Source organism: Orycteropus afer, unplaced genomic scaffold (assembly GCF_000298275.1).
Source record: "Orycteropus afer afer isolate SDZICR_OR568_19922 unplaced genomic scaffold, OryAfe1.0 scaffold00015, whole genome shotgun sequence".
Classification (NCBI taxonomy): Eukaryota; Metazoa; Chordata; class Mammalia; order Tubulidentata; family Orycteropodidae; genus Orycteropus; species Orycteropus afer.
This window is the reverse complement of record NW_006921602.1, coordinates 2462466-2485146: the sequence shown is the minus strand read 5'-3', so window position 1 is coordinate 2485146 and position 22681 is coordinate 2462466. Positions and strand designations below refer to the sequence as shown.

Below are 22681 nucleotides of genomic sequence, written 5' to 3'. Positions count from 1 at the left end.
ACCACAGCCTTCTGGTTAGCAGTCAAAGGCCTTAGTCACTATGCCACCAGAGCTCCCAAACAACAGTATTTGTTGTTGTTGTTGTTGTTATGTGCTGTTGAGTCGGACCCAACTCATAGCAACCCCTCCTTGGGTTTCCGAGGTGGTATCACTACAGAAGTAGATTGCCCAATCTTCCTTCTGAGGAGTGGCTGGTGGGTTTGAACCAACAGCCTTCTGGTTAGCAGTCAAGGGCCTTCGGCACTGTGCTACCAGAGCTCCTTAAGCAACAGTATGTTGTTGTTGTTGTTATGTGCCGTCGAGTCGGCCCCGACTCATAGCGACCCCTCCTTGGGTTTCTGAGGCAGTATCACTACGGAAGTAGGATTGCCCAACCTTCTTTCCGAGGAGTGGCTGGTGGGTTTGAACTGCCAGCCGTCTGGTTAGCAGGCAAGTGTCTTAGCCACTATGCTACCAGAGCTCCTAAGCAACAGTATAGCAGCCTTTTAAGAAAATATTTCATATAACAGAAATTAAATAAATACAATAATGAGAGGAAAGTTCTTCCCTCTGACAATAGTAGTTTGAATTGTTCCTTCATTTGTTATTTCAAATTTTCATTAGTCAATTACTGAACATCTACTATGTTACAGAGTCCTGGTAGTGTGATGGTTAAGTGCTTGGCTGCTACCAGAAAGGTCAGCAAGCAGTTCACACTCCACAGGAGAAAAACCTAGTGATCTGCTCCTATAAAGATTACATCCTAGAAAACCCTATGGGACAGTTCTACTCTGTCACATGGAGCTGCTATGAGTCAAAATCAACTCCATGCCACCAAACAATAACAACAATTATGTTACAGTCATTGTCCTAGACTTCAGTGATATAAGACAAAAGACATAGCTTCTGTCCTCTAGGAGCCTATAGGCAGATGTATACACCAATAAGTGTTAAAAGGTTATTGTGCACTGGACAATTCCATGGGTTCTAGTGGAAGCATGCAAGAAAAGGACATTGATTTCTGTAGAGCTGAGGGTTTGAATGGAGTTTGAACCAGGAAGGGCTTCATTGAAATGGTAATGCCTCAGCTAAGTCTGATGGGAGGAGGTAGTTGTTTCAGGAAATGGTGGTAGGGAAGGCAGCCTAGGAGGAGCAAACAGCCTGAAGTGAAACATTGAGAGGAAATTGCAGGTAGTATGGTAGTATGCAGTATGAGTGATCTGTGCAGTGCCAGGGCAGTGACAGGAGATGTGGCAGGATCCATGTTGTACAGGCTGGAATGACTAAGTCAAGGAGTTTGGACTTAATACAGATGTGAGAGCTGGACAATGAATAAGGAAAATCAAAGAAGAGTTGATGCTTTTGAGTTGTGGTACTGGTGAAGAATGCTGAAAGTACCATGGACTGCTAAAAGAACTAACAAATCTGTCTTGGAGGAAGTGCAGCTGGAAAGCTCCTTGGAAGCAAGAATGGCCAGACTTCCTCTCACCTACTTTGGTCATGTTATCAGAAGGGACCGTTTTCTGGACAAGGATGTCATGCTTGGTAAGATGGCGGGTCGAGGAAAGAGAGGAAGGCCCTCAACGAGATGGATTGACACAGTGGCTGCCGTAATGGGCTCAAATACAGCAGGGATCATGGAGGTGGGACCGGCAGTGTTTTATTCTGCTTTGCATAGGGTCTCTATAAGTCGAAGATGACTCAACAGCACCTAAAAACAACAACAACAGCAGAGAAGTGTGGATAGTGAAAGAACCAATCAACTTCTGACTTGGGCATCTTCAAGGGATATGGTGATAGTGAGTTAAACTTGTGGTTTTCATAGTGTTGTCCTCAGATCAACTTCATCACTTACAACTTGTTAAAAATGCAGATTCGTAGGCCCCATCCCAGCCCTCCTGAATCAGACTCCTTGGAGGTGGGGCTCCACAGTCTGTTTTCACAAATGCTTTAGGTGATTCTGATGCTCACTCAAGTTTGAGAACCACGGAGACAGAAAACATAGGAAGAGCTGGAAGGGGAACAGCTTTGTGAGGGAAAGATGGTGAATTCTAGTTTGAATGTGTTGAGTTTGAGATGTTCATGGGAATATTAGGAGTCCTTGTGTGGTGCACATGGTTAACACTCTTAGTTACTAACTGAAAGGTTGTAGTTTTGAGTTCACTCAGTGATACTTTGGAAGAAAGTTCTGGTGATCTATTTCCAAAAAAATCAGCTGTTGAAAACTCTATGGAGCACAGTTGCACTATGACACACATGGGGTCTCCATGAGTTGGCACTGACTCCATGGCAGCTGGTACTAGTAGGAACATGTAGGTAGAGCTGTCTAGGTCTTCACTACTTAAAGTATGGTCCCAGGACCCGTAGTACTGGTATCACCTGGGAGTGTGTTATCAGTGCAGAGTCTGAGGTACGACCTCAACCTACTGAATCAGAAGCTGCATTTTAATAAGATCCCCAGGTTATTTGGATGTACATCACAGGGAAGGAGCAGGCTCTAGACTAGAGGTTAGTTGGATATATGGGGCTGATGGTCAGGAGAGGGGACTGGGCAGGAATTAGAAATATAGGCATTGTCTGTTACAGGTGATGTGGGATATTAGTAGCTATAATGTGCAGAGTGGAGGAGAGGGTGGGTGGCTGGATGCAGTCTTTCTTGAATCGTGACACTGACTGGTCAGGGTTTTCACATCAGAAGGGTGGCCATAATCATACACAATGAGGTACTGGATGTCATCTAGCATGTTTCAAGAAAATGTATTTTATGTGCTCATTGCCCTTTCCAGAATGCTATTTTCAGTCATAATTATCTCAAGAAAAATGTTTTCGACATAGGTCAGTATAAGAACAGGACTGGAACCTGGTGTCAGAACCCTTACTGTCCTGTTCTTGTCATTGAGCCATACTTAGTAGGATGGAGTTTCTGAATTTTCTTATGTAGTCAAGGCTGGAAATGTGAGCAAATAAAAAAAAAATCACACATTATGCTCATAGAAAGAGCTAAATAAAAGTTTGTTAAATGTTGTTGAAACAAGTGATTAAAACTGCTTTTGGGTTGCAAAAAATATTTTTTTCCCATTGGTCAACTCAGTTTGATTTTCACAGTATCCTTGTAAGTAGGTAAGATGGTAATTATTCAGGCTCTCAATTTTTTGAAAAAATAACTCCTTTTTTTTTTTTAACAAAAGTTTTTTGAGACATAATTCACATGCTATAAAATTAATCCTTTTAAAGTATACAATTCACTGCTTTTTAATGTATTTGTAAGGTTGTGCAACCATCACCAGTATCTAATTCTAGAACATATTTATTATTTTAAAATTAGAGCTTATACCCAATAATGATCACTCCATATCACCTCCTTCATCTCCCCAACCCTAGGTAACCACTAATCTACTTTCTGTCTCTAAGAATTTTTCTATTCTGGATATTTCATGTAAGTGGTATCATACAATATATGGCCTTTTGTGTCTGGCTTCTTTAACTCAGCATAATGTTTTCAAGGTTCAGCCACGCTGTAGTATGTATCAGTATTTCATTTCTGTTTATGGTTGAATCATATTCATACACACACAGAGAGAGAGAGAGAGAGAGAGAGAGAGTTTTGTTTATGATAGGCATTTTCCACTTTCTTGCTATTCTGAATAATGCTGCTAAAATCATGTGTACAAGTTTTTTTTGTGTGTATGTTTTCAGTTGTCTTGAGTATTTGCCTAGGAGTGGATTGGTGGGTCATAGGATAACTATGTTTAACCTTTTGAGGAACTGCCAAGCTATTTTCCAATGATCTGCACCATTTTTCAGTCCTACCAGCAATGTATGAGGGTTCCAATTTTTCCACATCTTCACCAACACTTGTTATTATTCATATTTTTTATTATAGCCACCCTACTGGATACAAAGTAGTCACACTCTCTTTTTATAGGTAAGAAAAGTGAGGGCACACTTTTGCCAAAATTTGTAGAGCTAATAAATGGCCAAACTAAAACTTTTTCTTTCTTTTTTTGTTTTTAAAGCAAACACTTGTATAATACATACTCTGTGCCAGCCGTTGCTTAAATCCTGTGCTCTTATGAATGTGTTTAATCTTTACAACCTATAAGGAGGGTAGGAGCTCTGGTGGCATAGTGCCTAATGCACTTGACTGATAACTAGAAGCCTGGTGGTCCAAACCCACCAGCTACTCCTTGGAAGGAAGGTTGGGCAATCTACTCCTGTAGTGATACTGCCTCGGAAACCCAAGGAGGGGTCGCTGTGAGTCGGGTCTGACTCGACGGCATATAACAACAACAACATAAGGAGGGTAATAGAATAATGTTAATTTATAAATAATATAGAACCTAGGCTTGGGTGAGACCAATGCAGTGCATAGAGCAAAAAATTTAATGAGACAATCATGCCCATATTCCAACCAGCACTTGGACAACACTGAGAGTAAAAGCTTCCTTAAATGTTGTACCCTAGATGCCTTACTTTCCTAACCCTAATCTTGGTTCTGTTTAAAGAAACTGAGGTATATAAAGATCATCTAACTGACTAAAAGTTTCAGAAGTACTAAGTGGCAGACCTGGGATTCAAACCCAGAAAACCTGGCTTCAGAGACCATGTTAACTACTCCAGTATGCTGTGCTGCTTCCTGCATCTTCAGTCTCCAAACCACGTGTTTCCCATTGCTTTTTCAAGGCCCAACTTTTAGAAATTAGACAGAGCTTTGAATTTTAGGGAACCAAAAGCACAATCCATGTAAGCTGCCAGAGATGGGTTATGGAGGGTTATGGAGGAGTAAGGTGAACTAATCTACTTATCAGCTTCATCTCCTCCACAGGTACCCATCACATGCTCTTATAGAAGCATAACTGGCTCCATGGATCTCCTCAGCCACATCTGCTTATTATCACCACTCTTCCCAGTTCCAGTAGGCCCCTTGCAAATGGCCAGATGGACTCTTTTAGTGGGGAAGAGGCCATTCCAAAGCATCAGGATTATTAGCATTGAAACAAATGTACCACTTGGGAATGAATCTGCCACTGTCCAAGTGTTCCAAATCAAGTTCTCAGAAATCATATCTCTCATCATCACACCCTGATTGGCTGCTTTCTCCTTAGTCGGCTTGTCATAAGTAATTGATCATTTGCTTTGGGAATTGTTGTCTTTCCAATGATGTTGGTGGGTTTGAATGGTTCTCTGGTTAAGGCAGAGCCTAACATAAGGCAATGGAAATACAGAAATACTCATTTGTGCATGTTATGTTACTCTCTTAATGGTGATGGGCAGCCTTTGAAGAGACACACATATCATCAACCAACAGCATGTTCTTCCTCTGATTCCTGGGCTCCCCAAGGGTAAAATCAAGCCTATGTCCATTCTTCAGAGCTCCATGAGCATCAGAGCCACCCCTCCAGGTTGTACAGTTCTTTTATATATGCCATAAACTCAGAGCTCCTTTTTAAAATCTCATAGTCACCTTTCTCCCCTAAACATGATCCTTTTTGCTTTTGTTTTTGCACTGAACATTCATCCTTTTATTTGGAATTTCCATTCTGTTCTATGATTTTGTTTTCCATAGTGGTTGGTCTGTGGACCAGTAGCATCAGAATCACCTGGGAGCTTGTTAGAAACGCAGAATGTCAGGCCCTGCCCCAGACCTCCCAAATCAGAGTCTGCATTTCAGTAAGATTTCCAGGTGGTTATGAGCACATTCATGCTTGAGAAGCACTGTTTCATGTGTCGTCAGCTCTCTATTACCTTCAGTTGGGGGTCTCCACTTAGTACTTACTTTGGGGCTAGAATTTTTGGTAGGTATTCAGCTCTTCACACACACATGCACACGCACACACACACACACATGGAAATTCTTTTTTCTTTAGTTTTGCATGATGTCATTCATTTTACCTGGCCTACCACAAGAGGGAAAAAGGCAAATTATATCCAAGTTATGTATATATTTTAAGACTAACTTCTTAATTGCATCTCTTAAAGCAGCTTGCTGGATCCTCCATCATTAATAGAGTCCCTAGCATTGCCAAGATTACTTGAGAAATGCCAAAAGGCAAAATACACACTGCAGCATGGTTTAATTCACAACCCTATCAGCTAAGAATGAAGGTGCAATTAGTGATAAAGATGTTAATAATTAGTTGTGGTCTGTTAAATTTTACTTTCAGTGGTTATGTAGAGTGAAGAAAGAATTTCCTCATAAGGGCAGAAATCAATGTTTCACCTTGATTGCTATTTCAGTGTGCTTATTTTAATGGGGCCATCCTGTAGAAACCCTTGGGCACATTTCCAACTTTACATAAATGTAAAATTAATTATTATGGAAGCATATAATTTTAGAGCTGGAGCGACTTTGGCAGTCATTTAATCCAGTTCAGTCGTTTTACAAATAAGTAAGAGTTAGATGACTTACTTAAGTCCTTCCACAGAGTATTGGGACCTGTACTTTCCATCTCTCAGACCAATGACTGAAATCTTTTCAAATCACTCAAGGCAGAAGTTCTTCCTCTTGCCTCAGAATTCCCAATTCTTGCATTGCTTCTATGGCCCGTACTCTACTCTTTATTATATTTTAGTTGTAAGCCTGGGGTCTTGGGAAGCATGTCTGATTCACTTTTGTATTTCTTCACCATTCTTAGCTCTTAATTTTGCAAACAGTAATTGCACAATAAATTTGCATGCAGTGGTGTACTGGAGCCAGTTAATTAGTATCTGTTTGCTAAGGCTGATTATCTTCACATTGTTGTTGTTGTTATGTGGCATCGAGTCAGACCTGACTCATAGTGACCCCTCCTTGGGTTGCCAAGGCAGTATCACTATGGAAGTAGATTGTCCAACCTTGGTAGCTTTAAATCAGCCATGCTAGGAGTATTTACACCATGGAAATGGGCAAATGCTACAAATTAGTCCTTTCTCCATCCCTTGGAATGCCAGTTGTTAAACATTTGCCTGCACACTATGGTTTATGTTATTTTCATATTGTCTCACCAGGCGACAAGTCTTGACTAAATCTTAAGATCCATAACAATGTGAAGATGACCATTTACCCATTGGTCAGCAAGGTTTCCTGAAGAGTGAATGTAGTAGCCAGTTGCTCAACCTCTTTTAATCTCTGCACAGGTTAAATTTTACCCAGTGCAAGTTAAGCTACTGGGCTTGATTAGAATTTGGTTACTTAGCTAAGTTCCATTTATGTAGAAAAGCTTTTTGGTCATGAATAGTATGGTAACAAGATCTGCAATTTTAGGCACAGTTGAGTGAGAAAAACAATTGTTTTTATTACCATAAAAAAGTGAACAGGAAAGGTACTATGGCTGAAATTGCAATCATGTTTGTATACATGTGGCTCAGTATGACCTACAAAAATACCTAATTCCCTGATATAAGACCTGAACACTGACTGTAGCTTGCTTTTGTAACCTCCTTTCCAGTTCCTTCCCATCATCTTCTGTTCTCCCTGTTGACTGTTGATGTCACCTTCACCCACTTTTCAGCCTCTGTGTCTTTCTCCATGTTTCACCCATCTCCTGGAATGTCCTCTTTCTAACTCCCTACTGCACTGTAAGCTCTCTCTCAAGCTTCAGTTCCTCTACCAGGGAGCAGTGCTTCTGGGTTCACAGGAAAGGTCACATGACTCTGTTCTTCTCCTTTCCCTCCTTTTAGGAGCAGGACCCGAGGCCCCATTGGCCCTGGCAAGTATGGCTATGGTAAGGCCCCATACATCTTACCACTGCAGACAGACACTGGACACACGCCACAGAGGCTTCGGAGACAGAGACCTTCACCTCGACATTCCAGGTCCCAGGGGGCATCCAGTCCTAGACATGGCTACGGTCTGCCAGCCAGCCAGGACCCCCAGCATAGCTCTGTGTACCAAAGTGACAGTGATCCTCTCTCTGGACTGCAGACCTCAGAAGCTTCCATCTACCAGCTGCCATTGACCAATGACCAAGGCTTCCCTGCAGCCTCGAGTCTCTTCCACAGCCCGGAGACAAGCAACAACAATGGTGTGGGGTCCCACAGGGCTGCTCAGAGTTTCTCGCAGCCTGCCCGGTCTACAGCAATCTCCTGCATTGGGGCCTATAGACAGTATAAGCTGTGCAACACCAATGTGAGTACACACTGCCTTGTGCTGTCCTCAAGGCTGCCTTTGCTTTTATCTTCTGTTGTTAGTGCAGAGCCTGTGAAGACAGCAAGGGGTGGAGAAAGGCCTAATTTGCAGCACTTGCCCATTCCCATGGTATAAATACTTCTACCAAAAAGCATGATTTTGGGGTATCATGTTAATACACCTTTTTATCTCTCCTTCTTTTTTCTCTCCATTTATTTTCCTCGAATATTTTCTTTTTTTATAAAGTAATTGATTTATTACCTAATATATTATTTACTGAATTGCATATTGATAATCACTTAGCAACAGTATTACTTAGCTATTGCTATATAACAGACAACTCTCCAAATTTCAGCGGCTTACATCAACAGTATTTTTTGCTCATGAGTCTATGAATCAGGTTCAGTTTGGCTGATTCAGGGTAACCAGTGATGATTCCTAGAAGGTGAGATTTTTTGGGGGGATTGACTGGCATAGGTACCATCCAGTATGGTTCCTGGAGGCACTCAATTGTTCCAAGCATAAACCCTTTAGTTATTATATCATAAAGAAGTCTGAAGATGGCTTAGAAGAATAGCTGAGACAGTTGGGATGGTAGGGAACACTTGGAGCCCTCTTGGCAAGAATTCCTTTTTAAATTTGTTGAAAATATACACAACAAAGCATACATACACCATTTCAAATTTTCTGCAGGTACAATTTGGTGACATTAGTTATATTCTTTAAGTTGTACCATCTTTCCTGACAACCTTTTCCCAACTAAGTCACCATCATTAACACAAACTCACTGCCTCTCTATGCTTCTCATCAGTCTTTTCAAGTTGCTGTTGTCAAGTTGATCACATATAGATAATTCTTTAAATAAGTCTAGTGCTTAATGCAGATATTTTTTTTCCTAATTATGCTATACTATTATTTGGTTCAAAGATGACTTCAGGGCATGATTTGGTTTAAGATTAAAGATTTCCTCAGGGTAGTAGTTTCAGGGAGTCATCTGGCCTCAGTGGCTCCAGTATGTCTAGGTTTGAGCAGGACTTATTTTCTAACTGGTATGAAGATATTTCCATGTTTTAAGAACCTATAATGGCTATACTGGTATATATAGGCTGAATACCTACTTTGGATATTCATTCTATAAATATTTACTCATTAAACCTTCATGGTTTTAATACTAGCTACTACTGTGGAAAACTCACAACAGACCAGGCCATGTGAGTTTACTGTTCTCTCCACTCTCTGGTTGTGAAGGGAGGTTAGATAATGTCCTGAAGAATCCACAGCTAGTGAGTGGCAGAGAAAATGATCAGTATACACTACAAAAGATGACCAAATGTGTTTTTTTAAAATATCAGTTTAAAGACTGTATATAAAAGAGTAATAAGAGAGTGTTTAAAGGTTACATTTCTGAGTTGCTATATTTTTCATTAATAATTTAATCTGCCCTAATAGGTAACAGGACAGCTGTTATATATTAGCTTCAATTTCCTCATTAAAAATATATTTCCTGGTATAGAGGCCATAGAAATGACTTAATTTGTGATTTTAATAATTCTTTGGAATGCCTGGATTGCTTTTTAACTTGTTCTTCCACTGACAGATTTTAGGAATTATTAATACTTATAAAGCAGTAATTTTTCTAAAGCCATTACTGATCAGTCAACCAGTAAGTCTTATTGTGCATCACTGCTTGGCTTTTAACATATTAGGTTCCATGGAACATAAGTGGCAAAAGTCTTATTATGTACTTCATAGACTTGTTATGAGGATCAAAAGAGATGATGTTAAGAAACTGCTTTGTAAATTGAAAAGTAGTTTATCAGCATAAGGAATCACTTGCATTCATGATCACACTCATGGTCCCTGTTCTGGATATCCATTGATGTTCTTTGAAAATGAATTGAATTCATTTCTAATAAAAAAACAAATTCTTTCATACACTGTAAGTCTCTTAATTTTGAGGACCAAGTTGAACGATAAAGAGAAGGGAAAAGAGAATGTGTATTTGGCATGTGTGGAGAGCTGTGATCTACTTGGCGTTTCTTTAATTTAAGTGACATTTTTTAATCATTGCTTTTGCCAGGCTTGCCTTGCCAATGTAGGTGTCTCTGCCCATGAAGGAGCTTTGATTTCATTGGTGCCTGGGTTAACCACATCATTGAGGATATTGAATTGCAAAGAATCTTAGAAAATTCTTGCGAATTCATGATATTTGCCAGCATATTAGAAGTAGACAAAAAAAAAAAAAAAAAAAAGGTTCAAATGCTAGAGAAAGAAATATTGACAAAGGATTGTACAAATCTAATTTCATTCTCTTCACTTTAATGTTTTGTACAGTATCCTCCCCAGTGTCCCCATCACCAAAAGTCTGTGTTCCATTTACCCTATTAAGGAGGTAACAGTCCTTAGAAGTCTCATTGCTGTATGTCTTCTATTTATAAACCCATGCCTTCTAATGAGTTGGGCAACACTCCATGAACACTTTAAAACTCTCTATGTTGGGGGTCCCTGAAGCTACTTCCAGGTTCCATGATTTTCTAGAAGGACTCACAGAATTCATCATATAGTCATACTCACAGCTATAACTTATTACAGAGAAAGGATATAAAGAATACTTGTTGCTGTTGTTATATGCCTTCGAGTTAGACCTGACTCATAGCGACCCCTCCTTGGGTTTCCGAGGTGGTATCACTACGGAAGTGGATTGCCCAACACTTAGGAAAGGGAAAAGGTGAGCAGAGCAAAGTCTAGGTGAAACCAGGTGAAAGCTCCTAAGAGTCCACTTCTCCAAGGAGTCACATAAGATGAACTTAATTCCTCCAGCAATAAATTGTGATAATACAAGCTATTGTCCACCAGGGGAGCTCATGATAAACTTAGTGAGCACAATTTTTATCAGAGACTGGTCATGTAGGCACACTTTGCCTACTATTTATCAAAATTTCAACTTCCCAGAAGGAAGGCAGATGCCCAGCAAAAACTGTATTGTTTGTATAGTTTAGGAAATGGTGGAACCCTCTCAAAATCCAAGTTCCCAAACACTAGCCAAAGGCCAACCTTGCAAGCAGGACTTTCTAAGGATAGCAATCTCTGACCTGCTGGGTTAACCTTTTTTTCCTTTTTGCACATTATCTATATAGTTCCAGTATCTTGGCATCAGTGATTTCATATGTTGTTATGGTTCTTAGTTGCTGTTGTGTTGGCTCTGACTCATAGCAACCCTATGTACAACGGAATGGAACACTGCCTGGTCCTGTGCTAGACTCCGAATCCTTGTCAGACCTGAGCCCATCTTTGCAGCCACTGTGTTAATCCATCTTGTTGAGGGCCTTCCCCTTTTTAATTGACCCTCCACTTAACCAAGCATGATATCCTTCACTTAGGAATGGTCCCTTCTGACAACATGACCAAAGTAGGTGAGATGAAGTCTGCCATTCTCTCTTCCAAAGAGCATTCTAGCTGCACTTCTTCCAGGACAGATTTGTTAGTTCTTTTGGCAGTGCATAGTATTTTCAGTATTCTTCACCAACACCACGACTCAAAAGCATCAACTCTTCTTCAGTGTTCCTTGTTCATTGTCCAGCTCTCACATGCATATGAAACGATTAAAAATACCATGGCTTGGGTTAGGCACACCTTAGTCTTCAAAGAAACATCTTTGCTCTTCAGCACTTTAAAGAGGTCTTTTGCAGCAGATTTGCCCAGTGCAATACATCGTCTGATGTCTTGACTGTTGCTTTCATGAGGGTTGATTGTGAAACCAAGTAATATGAAATCTTTAACAACTTCAATCTTTTCTCCATTTGTCATGATGCTGCTTATTGGTCCAGTTGTGAGGATTTTCATTTTCTTTATGTTGAAATGTAATCCATACTACAGACTGTAGTTTTTAATCTCTATCAGTAAGTGCTTCAAGTCATCCTCACATTCAGCAAGCAAAATTGTGTCATCTGTGTATCTCAGGTTGTTAATGAGTCTTCCTTCAATCCTGATACCATGCTCCTTTTCATATAGTCCAGCTTCTTGGATTATTTGTTCAGCATACAGATTGAATAGGTATGGTGAAATGATCCAACCTTGAGGCGCTTCCTTCCTGATTTTAAACCACACAGTATCCCCTTGTTCTGTTGGAATGGCAGCCTCCTGGTCTATGTACAAGTTCCTCATGAGCACAATCAAGTGTTCTGGAATTCTCATTCTTCTCAATGTTATCCATAATTTGTTATGATCCACACAATGAAATGCTTTCGCATAGTCAATAAAGCAAAAGTAAACATCTTTCTGTTATTCTTTGCTCTCAGCCAAGATACATCTGACATCAGCAATACTATCCCTTGTTCCAAGTTGTTTTCTGAATCCAGCTTGCATTTCTGGAAGTTCTCTGTCAATATACTGCTGCAACCATTTTGGATTATCTTCAGCAAGATTTTACTTGTGTGTGATATTAATGATATCGTTCAATAATTTCCACATTCTGTGTGATCGCTCTTCTTTGGAATAGGTAAAAATAAGGATCTTTTCCAGTCAGTTGGCCAGGTAGCTGTCTTCCAAATTTCTTGGCATAGATGAGTGAGTGCCTACAGTGCAGCATCCATTTGTTGAAACATCTCAATGAGTATTCCGTCAATTCCTGCAGCCTTGTTCTTTGCCAGTTCCTTCAGTGCAGTTCCTTCAGTGCTTTTTCCTTCAATACCATTGGTTCTTCGTCATATGCCACCTCCTGAAATGGATGAACATCAACCAGTTCTTTTTGGTACAGTGACTCTGTGTATTCCTTCCATCTTGTTTTGATGTTTCCTGCATCATTCAATATTTTTCCCATAGAATCTTTCAGTATTGCAACTTGTCCTGGCTTGAATTTTTTCTTCAGGTCTTTCAGTTTGAGAAATGCCTAGGGTCTTTGTTCCCTTTGGTCTTCTAACTCCAGGTCTTTGCACTTTTCATTATAATAATTGACTTTGTTTTCTCAAGCTGCCCTTTGAAATCTTCTGTTCTGCTCTTTTATCTTGTCATTTCTTTCATTTGGTTTAACTACTCTTTGTTCAAGGGTAAGTTTCAGAGTTTCTTTTGACATCTGTTTTGGTCTTTTCTTCCTTTTTTTGTCATTTTAATGACCTTTTGCTTTCTTCATGGATGATGTTCTTGATGTCATCCCACAATTCCTCTGGTTTTCAGTCATTGGTGTTCAATGAATCAAATCTATTGTTTACATAGTCTCTAAATTCAGGAGGGATATAATCAAGGTCATATTTTGGCTCTCATGGACTTCTTTTAATTGTGTTCAGATTCAACTTGAACTTGCATATGAGCAACTAATGGTTTGTTCAACAGTCAATTCATGGCCTTGTTTTGGCTGAAGATATTGAGCTTCTCCATCACCTCTTGCCACAGATGTAGCCCACCTGATACCTGTGTACTCCATCTGGTGAAGTCCACATGTATAGCCACTCTTTGTGTTGTTGAAAAAAATGCCTTTGCAATGAATAAGTAGTTGGTTTTGCAAAATTCTATCATGTGATCTCCAGTGTTATTTCTATCACTAAGTTCATATTTTCCAACTACTGGTGATTCTTCTTTGTTTCCAACTTTTACATTCCACTCACCAGTGATAGTCAACACATCTTGATTACCTGTTTGATCAGTTTCAGACTGCAGAAGTTGGTAAAAATCTTCCTCATCTTTGGCTTTGGTATTTGGTGTGTAAATTGAATGATAGTAGTATTAACTGGCACTTCACTGCTAACCAGAAGGCTGGCGGTTCAAACCCACCAGCCACTCCTCGGAAGGAAGGTTGGGCAATCCTACTTCTGTAGTGATACTGCCTCGGAAACCCAAGGAGGGGTCGCTATGAGTCGGGGCCGACTCGATGGCAAAACAACAACAATAACAACAACAGTATTAACTGGTGTTCCTTGTAGGCATATGGATATTATCCTATTACTGACAGCATTGTACTTCAGGATTGATCTTGAGACATTCTTTGTGATGATGAATACCACACCATTCCTCTTCAATTTTTCATTCCCAGCATAGTAGATCATATGGTTGTCTGATTCAAAATGGCCAAAACCAATCCATTTCAGCTCACTAATGCCTGGCATATCGATCTTTATGTGTTCCATTTCATTTTTGACAACTTCCAATTTTCCTAGATTCATACTATGTACATTCCATGTTCTGATTATTAATGGATGTTTGCACCTGTTTCTTTCCATTTTAAGTCATGCCATATCAGCAAATAGCGGTCTCAAAAGCTTTAACCCATCCACATCATTAAAGGTCAGCTCTGCTGTGAGGAAGCAGCTGTTTCCCAGTCATATTTTCAGTGCCTTCCAACCTGAGGGGCTCATTTTTGGGCACTATATTGGGCAATGTAGCACTATTCATAAAGTTTTCCAGTAATATATTAGACAAGGTTCCACTGATATTCATAAGGTTTTCACGCCAATTCTTTGAGAAGTGGATGGTGCCTTCTTTCTTCTGAGTCTGTCTTAGTCTGGAAGCTCTGCTTAACCTGTCCACCATCAGTGACCCTGCTGGTATGTGAAATACCAGTGGCCTAGCCTCCAGGCTCACAGCAACACAGAAGCCACCACACTATGACAGATTGACAGATGAGTGGTGGATGGGCTCATACACACATGTACATATCCTCTCCAGTGCCCAACATGAAGAGATGCCCATTCACATAAGTCCCAAATTATGTGGATCTTCCTACTCATATAGGAGGATGATGGATAAACCAAAAAAAGCAAAGCCACTGCTGTTGAGTGAGATCCGACTCACAGCAACCCCTTCTTGGTTTTCCAAGGTGGTATCACTATGGAAATAGATTGCCCAACCTTCCTTCTGAGGAGTGGCTGGTGGGTTTGAATTGCCAGCCTTCTGGTTAGCAGTCAAATGGCTTAGGCACTATGCCACCAGAGCTCCCGGATGATGGATAATATTGTGAAAAGTCTTAATAATCTAATAGGGAATGCATTATGACCTTTCCAAGTATTAAAATATAATGCATGAATTTAGAGTTCTTTCCTAGTGCTTACTTAGAAGAAAAAGAAGGTGATGTAGGCCAGAGTAGGTTGGAAATATCTACTGACTTCAGAACTTCACCCATTAAACTATATTCTCAGTCCATATCAGCCCAAATCCTGATGGACTACTCCATTTCTACCCCAGCAGTAGAGGACTCAGTTATGAGATGTATAGTAATGAATATAAGGGGTGATCTGAATAGAGGAAATGTTTGTGCAGACTTCCATTTCTTGGATCAATGTCTCATCATTAGTCATGATCCCTTTTTCAACATGGTTATGGTCCAGTGGGGAAGAGGAACCCAAACATGCATATTTATAATTCATTACACTTGGTGCTGGAACACTTAGAGAGGAAGAGGAACTTGGAGAGCATAGATCAGGATCCACTGAGTGGGATAGACTCTACTAAGGCATGGATACACTTGATCTGAGCTTTCAAGAAAGACAAAAAAAAGAGAGAAGAGTGTTGGGGGTCAAAAACAAAACAAACAAAACAACAGCATAGCTGAAGACCATAAGGCAGGATACTGTCAGATGTTGGTTGTTGCTTATACCTGTCAAGTGGTAGGAACCTCCGTTCTCTCCCTCGCATCCTCCTATCCATCTTAAATAAGGACAGTCTTAATGGAGAATTTTTCCATAACATTTCAAAATACAGCAATGTCACATGAACCTTTCTTGATTTTCATGTATGAAATAAATTGCTGAGACATGTTTTTTTATACACAGTGGAGAGTCAGAAAGCAATTCTGATCAACTGTTGAGTCAATGAGGCAGTAGGGGATAGTGCACCAGTGCTTTTTTGGAAGTGAAGCTGAGCTGGATGCAAACCTCAACTTTGACACCTGGGAGCTGAGTTTCTTTGGGCAGGTCATTTAACTCTCTGAGGACCATAGTGAAGTGGGGATAAGAATAATCCCTACCTTATAGATATAATGTGAGATTCAAATAATATCATGTATACAAGGAGCTTGGCATGGTGGTAGCATTCATAAACATTGTTGTGTTGTTGTTATGTGCCATTGACTTGGCCCCAACTCATAGCGACCCCTCTCCTTGGGTTTCTGAGGCAGTATCACTACGGAAGTAGATTGCCCAACCTTCCTTCCGAGGATGCTGGTAGGTTTGAACCAACAGCCTTCTGGTTAGCATTCAAGTGCCTTAGGCACTACACTACAAGAGCTCCTTTCATAAACATTAGCTTAATAATATTTGCATTAAAATACTAGCAAGAAGCATTTGGACCCAGGTAAGCAAATGTTGATTTACATGTTTCTCTGTAGGTGGGAATGAAGTAAGTTATTCCTGTGGCTGAGCATCTTTCAAGTTCTAGTGATAACTCAACACAATTTGTAAATAAGTAGTATTATTCAGAGTCCCGTATTGTCCCCTAGGATAGCTGTGATTGAGATTCCCTTCCCTTTGCTCAGCAATAAAACAAGATTGCTAAGAGACCTAGTATTTCAGCTGTGATGTAGTTTCAATATAATTACCCTTGTGTCATGTTTTTTAAAGCCGTGAAAGTGAAACTATAAACAACCTCATGAAATGAATTCCTCACACCCTTGACTGTGCATTCACCTTAGGATGCCATCTAGGAGTTGTAAGCATTCTAGTGTGTCTTTTGTTGTTAGGTGTCATAGAGTCAGTTATGACTCATACTAACCCAATGTACAATAGAACAAAATATAATGGTTAGGTCAGGTGTACCTTAAGTTTTTTTTTTTTTTTTTTTTTTAACATTTTAAAAAGGTCTTTTGCATTAGATTTGCCTAATGCAAAATGTCATTTATTTCTTGATGGCTACTTCTGCAGATGTTGATTGTGGATCCAAGTGAAATGAAGTCTTTGACAATGTCAGTTCTCTCTCCATTTATCATGATGTCTCTTATTGGTCCAGTTGTGAGGATTTTTGCTTTCTTTGTGTTGAAGGCTATAGCCTTTGATCGTCATCAGTGAGTACTTTAAGCAAGGTTGTGTCAACTTCATATTGCAGGTTGTCAATGAGTCTTTCTCCAAACCTGATGCCACATCCTTCTTCATATAGTCCAGCTTCTCAGATCATTTGCTCAGCATACAGATTGAATAAGTATGGTGAAAAGATACAACCCTGACCCACACCTTTCCTGGTTTTAAAGCACATATTATGCCCTTGTTCTGTTCGAATGTGTATGTCTTTAGAATCATTCAAAAATTAAGATGGCACACTCTAGTACAGATACAGACTCAATGATCTTTTAGAATTAGTGTCAATCTTAGACATGTTTTAGTGCAATGCCCTTCTTTATGTGTGAGCAAGCAGAGGATCACGGAGGTATGACTTGAACAAGATCAGCTGACCTATAGGTTTCTGAGGAAGACTTAATCTATGCTTTTTGACTGTAAGTCTGTTAAACATTCATTATTGTGAATTCTTGCATGGAGTCTCTAAGCACAGCATTTACATTGACTGAGTGGGGTCGGGCATTATTAGGCTGTGTGTTGAAGATGCCAAGATAAGATTAAGCTCTTGCCCTAAGTGGTTTTGAGGTCAGTGGGAGAGATAGTCTCATAAACAGCTAATAATAGGGCAGAGTATATATGCCACTAAGGATGCTACGTAGGCACTTTGCAATTTCTGAACAGTGGAAATTACCTTGCTTGAGTAGAGTCATCAAAGGCCTCTTGGAGGATTAAAGCCTTCCTGGAGGGCCTTCCAAGAAGTCATGAAAGGGACCAGCCAACATTTTATTCTATTGAACATAAAGTTGCCATGACTTGGAGTCATTTGGATGGCAGCTATCTCTTTCTCATGGACTGAGGAATAAGAAGCAGGAGGTGGTGGTGGCTCAGGGACCACAGAGTAGAATCCAGTGTTTTTCCAATGAATGATGGCTTTGGCAGCAAGTTTGTCTTCAGCAGTGAATAGGACAACGATGGGAGGTATGCATGGTTTATCTGTAGCCCTGCATTTTCTTAGCTATGGCTAAAAGTAATAAATACTCAAGGAATTGAACAAATAGTTAAATTTCCCCTTTGTGGAAGTTCATTGAATCTCAGAGTTTTTCTGTTCCCAGATTTGGGAGAAAAAGAGTTGCAGTTTTTATAAGTAGTGAAAGAGGTGGAGAAGAAACCTGCAGTGTAGTAAATTACTTAGTGTGGCTTTTCTACCCATAAGTCTTTGTAAACTCCCAGATGGGAATTGCTATTAGCAACTGAGGAGATCCTGATTGCTAAAGTCGCCCACCTGGAGTATTTCTGTTGGGAGTGGCACAAAACAATGTTCTGGGAGGCTCCCACTCTCTCTCAGGTGCTTAGAGTTATGATGCTGTGATTGGCTAGTTTGACCACCCTGCCAGGCTCAAAAGGAGGCCTCCTAGGGGCAGAACTCTCTCTGACTGCTGGTTGAGGAAGACCTGCTGCTGAAAGAGATATGGGCTCCTGAGACACGCGTTGCTGGGAGAGAGACGCAAGAGACACGCATGGCTGAGTGAGACACTGAGGGACCAGCACTGCTGGGAAGGAGACTGTGAGAGACTGCTGGCTGAGGGACAGTGGGCTGGGAGAGAGACTGAGCATTTTTCCTGAACCTGAATTGTAGCCTGTGGTGCTTCCCTAATAAACCCCATAATCTGTGAGCTCTGTGTGGCCACTGCAGTGAATTATCGAACCCAGGAGAGAGGTGGTGGGTGCTTTGGGAGGAACGGTTGGTTAAAGGGCTGGAGGGAGGCAGCATGTCTGGCCTTGCAGTAATAGGCCTTGGGTTACTGCTGGTAATCCTGCCTTCCTCTTGCGGGATTAGAGGAGGTCAGAACATGTGGCCTCCTTGGCGTTTTTGCAAAACCAAACCTCAATCCCTCTGAGGAGATAGAGCGAAAACAAAAATTAAATTTTTACTGGGGTTTTATATTGTTATTTGCTAGATATATTAACAATCCAAGACACCTGATGCCCTTTGCCTTGGAGGTTCAGACATCTCTCTTGCCTCCTTTCTTCTCTTAATCTCTCTATGAATCCAGCTCTTTCTCCCTGGAGAGAAGACTTGCACTCTGAGCCCTTCTAGAGAAGGGAAGCTGGAGCAAGTCACCTGGTGCCGTGGTGCAAGTCAGGGACCAGGTTATGAGTTTTTCAGGCACTTTGCTGCCAGAGGAGGCCCGATCCTGAGTTTAGTCAGAGTGCACTTAAAATTATGAGGGAAAAACTCCCTGTGGCTAAAAGCAGCTTTTAGTACACACACCAATGTGATGAGTTCAGGTATCATTGACTCTCCAGTAAATTTCCCTGGGGTAGAACTGACTTTTGACAATGGGTTTATCCATATGGAGTTATTTCTACTTCAAAGTAAGTGAAAACAAAGGGGAGATGTTGGATATATCTCAAATGTAGAGAAGCAGGCACATTCTAATTTGATTTCGTATGTAGTCTGATATTGAATAAAAGAGGAGTTGATAGATTTTCTGGAAAAAACAAATGGGCCAGGTAAGACTTTAGTGAAGTTCTGTAAGGTGCAAAGCTTGTCAACAACTATGAGGCCAGTTACTGAATGGACAAGCCATCTAAATGGAGGCTCCCAGGAAGTGTATCTTTTTACGAGCTTACTTTACTAACCTCCTGATTTGCAAAATATGTGCTAGGGTCAGTGCTTTGTGCTACATTTTGCTTCCCATCTTCTTATCAAACCTGGAAATTTCATAGAAAGTTTTCTTATTGACTTTTTCTTGTACTATCAGTGGTTTTATATACACAGGCCCATATAATGAACCTTGGTGGTGCAGTGGTTAAGCATCAGCTGTTAACTGCAAGGTCAGTGGTTCAAACCCACCAGCTCTTCTGCTGGAGAAAGGTGTGGCAGTCTGCTTCCATAAAGATTACATCCTTGGAAACCCTATGGGGCAGTTCTACCCTGTCCTGTAGGGTTGCATTGAGTTGTAATCAACTTGACAGCACTGGGTTTTTAGATTTTATGAGGAATCGAAGGAGCCCTGGTGGTGCAATGGTTAAGAATTGGGCTGCTAACTGAAAGGTGGTGGTTCAGACTCACTCAGGTTCTGCAAGAGAAAGACTTAACGATCTGCTTCCATAAGAAAACCCTATGGGACAGTTCTGCTATGTCCTATAGGGTTGCTCGGAGTCAGAATCCACTGAAAAAAACTAAAGAAAAAAACCAAATTCACTGCTGTCAAGTGGATTCGACTCATAACGACCCCTCCTTGGGTGTCTAAGGCAGTATCACTATGGAAGTAGATTGCCCAATCTTCCTTCTGAGGAGTGGCTACTGAATGGCATACAAAAACAACATATACACGCATACTTATATATGCATACACATATACACACACACACATATTTGAATCAGAAATAAATACAGAATATATTATATAATTTTTTAAAACATAATTTATATTAAAATAAGTAAATATAGATAAATAGCTTACTTAAACCAAAATAAAATAATCCCCTTTTTTTTAATCCCCCTTCTTCCAAATTTCTTATAATGTGGTACACCGATACACCTTATCTTTGTGTAAGACATTAGGCCCAGTGGTGATGCTTAAGTTCAGAGCAGTTGTAAATAACAGTTAATATTGAATTAATAAATGGCAAAGGTAAGAATTGACATCTGTTGACCTAGCCTCTGGTCCAATTTAACTCTTTTATACCTAAAATGTATTACATTGCATTTTTTTAAATTAACATTGCAGTTGTAATAATGGGAATTTTTCACATTGTCATTTTTCACGGAAGGTTGGGCAATCCTACTTCCATAGTGATACTGCCTCGGAAACCCAAGGAGGGGTCGCTATGAGTCGGGGCCGACTCGATGGCACATAACAACAACAACAACAAAAGTAATACACACAAATAGAAATACTGTAATGGTGGGGAGAAATGCATTCCAATCTCTCTTCTAAGGTGTAATTACAGCCCATCATTTGAAATTTTTAGTTCTTAAAGTCATTATCTCCATAACTTAAGTCATGTGCTAATACCTGAGCTTCTTATCAATTTCAAAATTTCTCTGTTGACTCTTCACTCTTAAAGACAAAGAAACGACCTCCTCCCCTCCCACTCTTCTAATTTCTGTAGCCGCATTTTAATTTTCAGTTATAGTTTTAGCTCCTTAGGGTAAATTTTTATCTTCTGGATCTATCAACATTAGGAAGTCTTTATCTACTGACATTAGAAACTATCAGTTGATTCCTTGCTTTGCAAGATTAAGAATTTAGTGCCCAACCAGTTCTCTAACTTCTTCACTTTGCGTTACATGTTTTTGCATTTGTACTTTTTTCAATTTGGCCTGTAAGATCCCTGGAAGCGTTACTATGATTGATCCTTCTCTGGGTCCTTGGCAATAGTCCCAACACCTGGTGCATAGTAGCAGTCAGTGAGTGTTTGCAGTGAATGGATTTCATACCCTGCTCTAGCAGACAGCAGAGGGGAATGCGGACAGTCTTTTTAGTGTGCTATACGTAAAGCAGCCACTAGGAATGTGTGTTGCTTGGGAGAGGAGGAGTTTTGGCTGCTTTAATAAGTTTACATTTTGCCATCTATTTCCTGACTACTTACGAATAAAAAGTATTTTTTGACCTCCTTCTTGATATATTGCTGTTGTTGTTGTTGTGTGCTGTCGAGTAAATTCCAACTCATAGCGACCCTATAGGACAGAATAGAACTGCCCCAAAGGATTTTCTAGATTGTAAACCTTTACAGAAGCAGGTTGTCACGTTTTTTCTTCCATAAAAGTTCAAATTGCTGACCGGTTGGTTATCAGCCGAGTATCACCTTGGAAGCGCTCCTTCCTTCCTTTCAAATACACACACACACACACACACTCACGACCGTGGAGTCCAATCCGACTCATATCGATCCCTCCTTGGACTTCCGAGGCGGTATCACTATGGAAGTAGATTGTCCAACCTTCCTTCTGAGGAGTGAGTGGGTTTGAACCGCCACCTTTCTGGTTAGCAGTCAAATGCCTTAGGCACTATGACACCAGTACTCCCCTTTCAGATCTAGAGATATAATAATTTAAAGAGAAAGAAATAAATGGGCACTCACAGGTTAGGCCTAGATTTGTGTGGACATGTGTTCAAAATACTTAAAAATATAGGATTGTCCTGTGTGAATGGTTGGGCTTAGTCATACTGACATCCTTTGGGATTTTGATGTATGTACTGAATGAAAGGGAAACCAACCCTTTTCTCTAGCAGAACATTATTAACTTCTCTTTGATGGGGGAAAAATAAAAAAGTGTTTGAAACATTGCTATAAGACAACATTAGACTATTTTTTTAATTACAAATTTAGCCCAATCCTTTTGAATGAATCAGTTCAATGTCTCTGTCTGGATAAGTGGTGGGAGGTGGCAGAAGAGTTTTTTTTAAGGTCGACTTTGTTTCAACCTTATTGGTGGTGGTAGTGACCTTGTGAATGGCAGAATGAAATGTTGTCCAGTCTTGTGCCATCTTTTTTATTTATTTATTTATTTTTTTTATTAGGATTTGGGTGAAGATTTACAGAGTAAATTCACTTTTCATACAGCAGTTCACATATACTTTGTCTCATGTCATTGACCAAAATTTAC

The 22681-nt window shown here is 40.2% G+C and overlaps 1 protein-coding gene across 1 annotated transcript in view; it reads left to right on the top strand.

Moving 5' to 3' along the window:
• Positions 1-22681, top strand: part of THSD4 (thrombospondin type 1 domain containing 4) — an 818615-nt gene that overhangs the window by 42545 nt on the left and 753389 nt on the right. The window contains exon 3 of the mRNA XM_042783252.1: positions 7639-8086. Within this exon, the coding sequence (XP_042639186.1) occupies positions 7639-8086 (448 nt within the window). The remainder of the gene's footprint in view (positions 1-7638; positions 8087-22681) is intronic.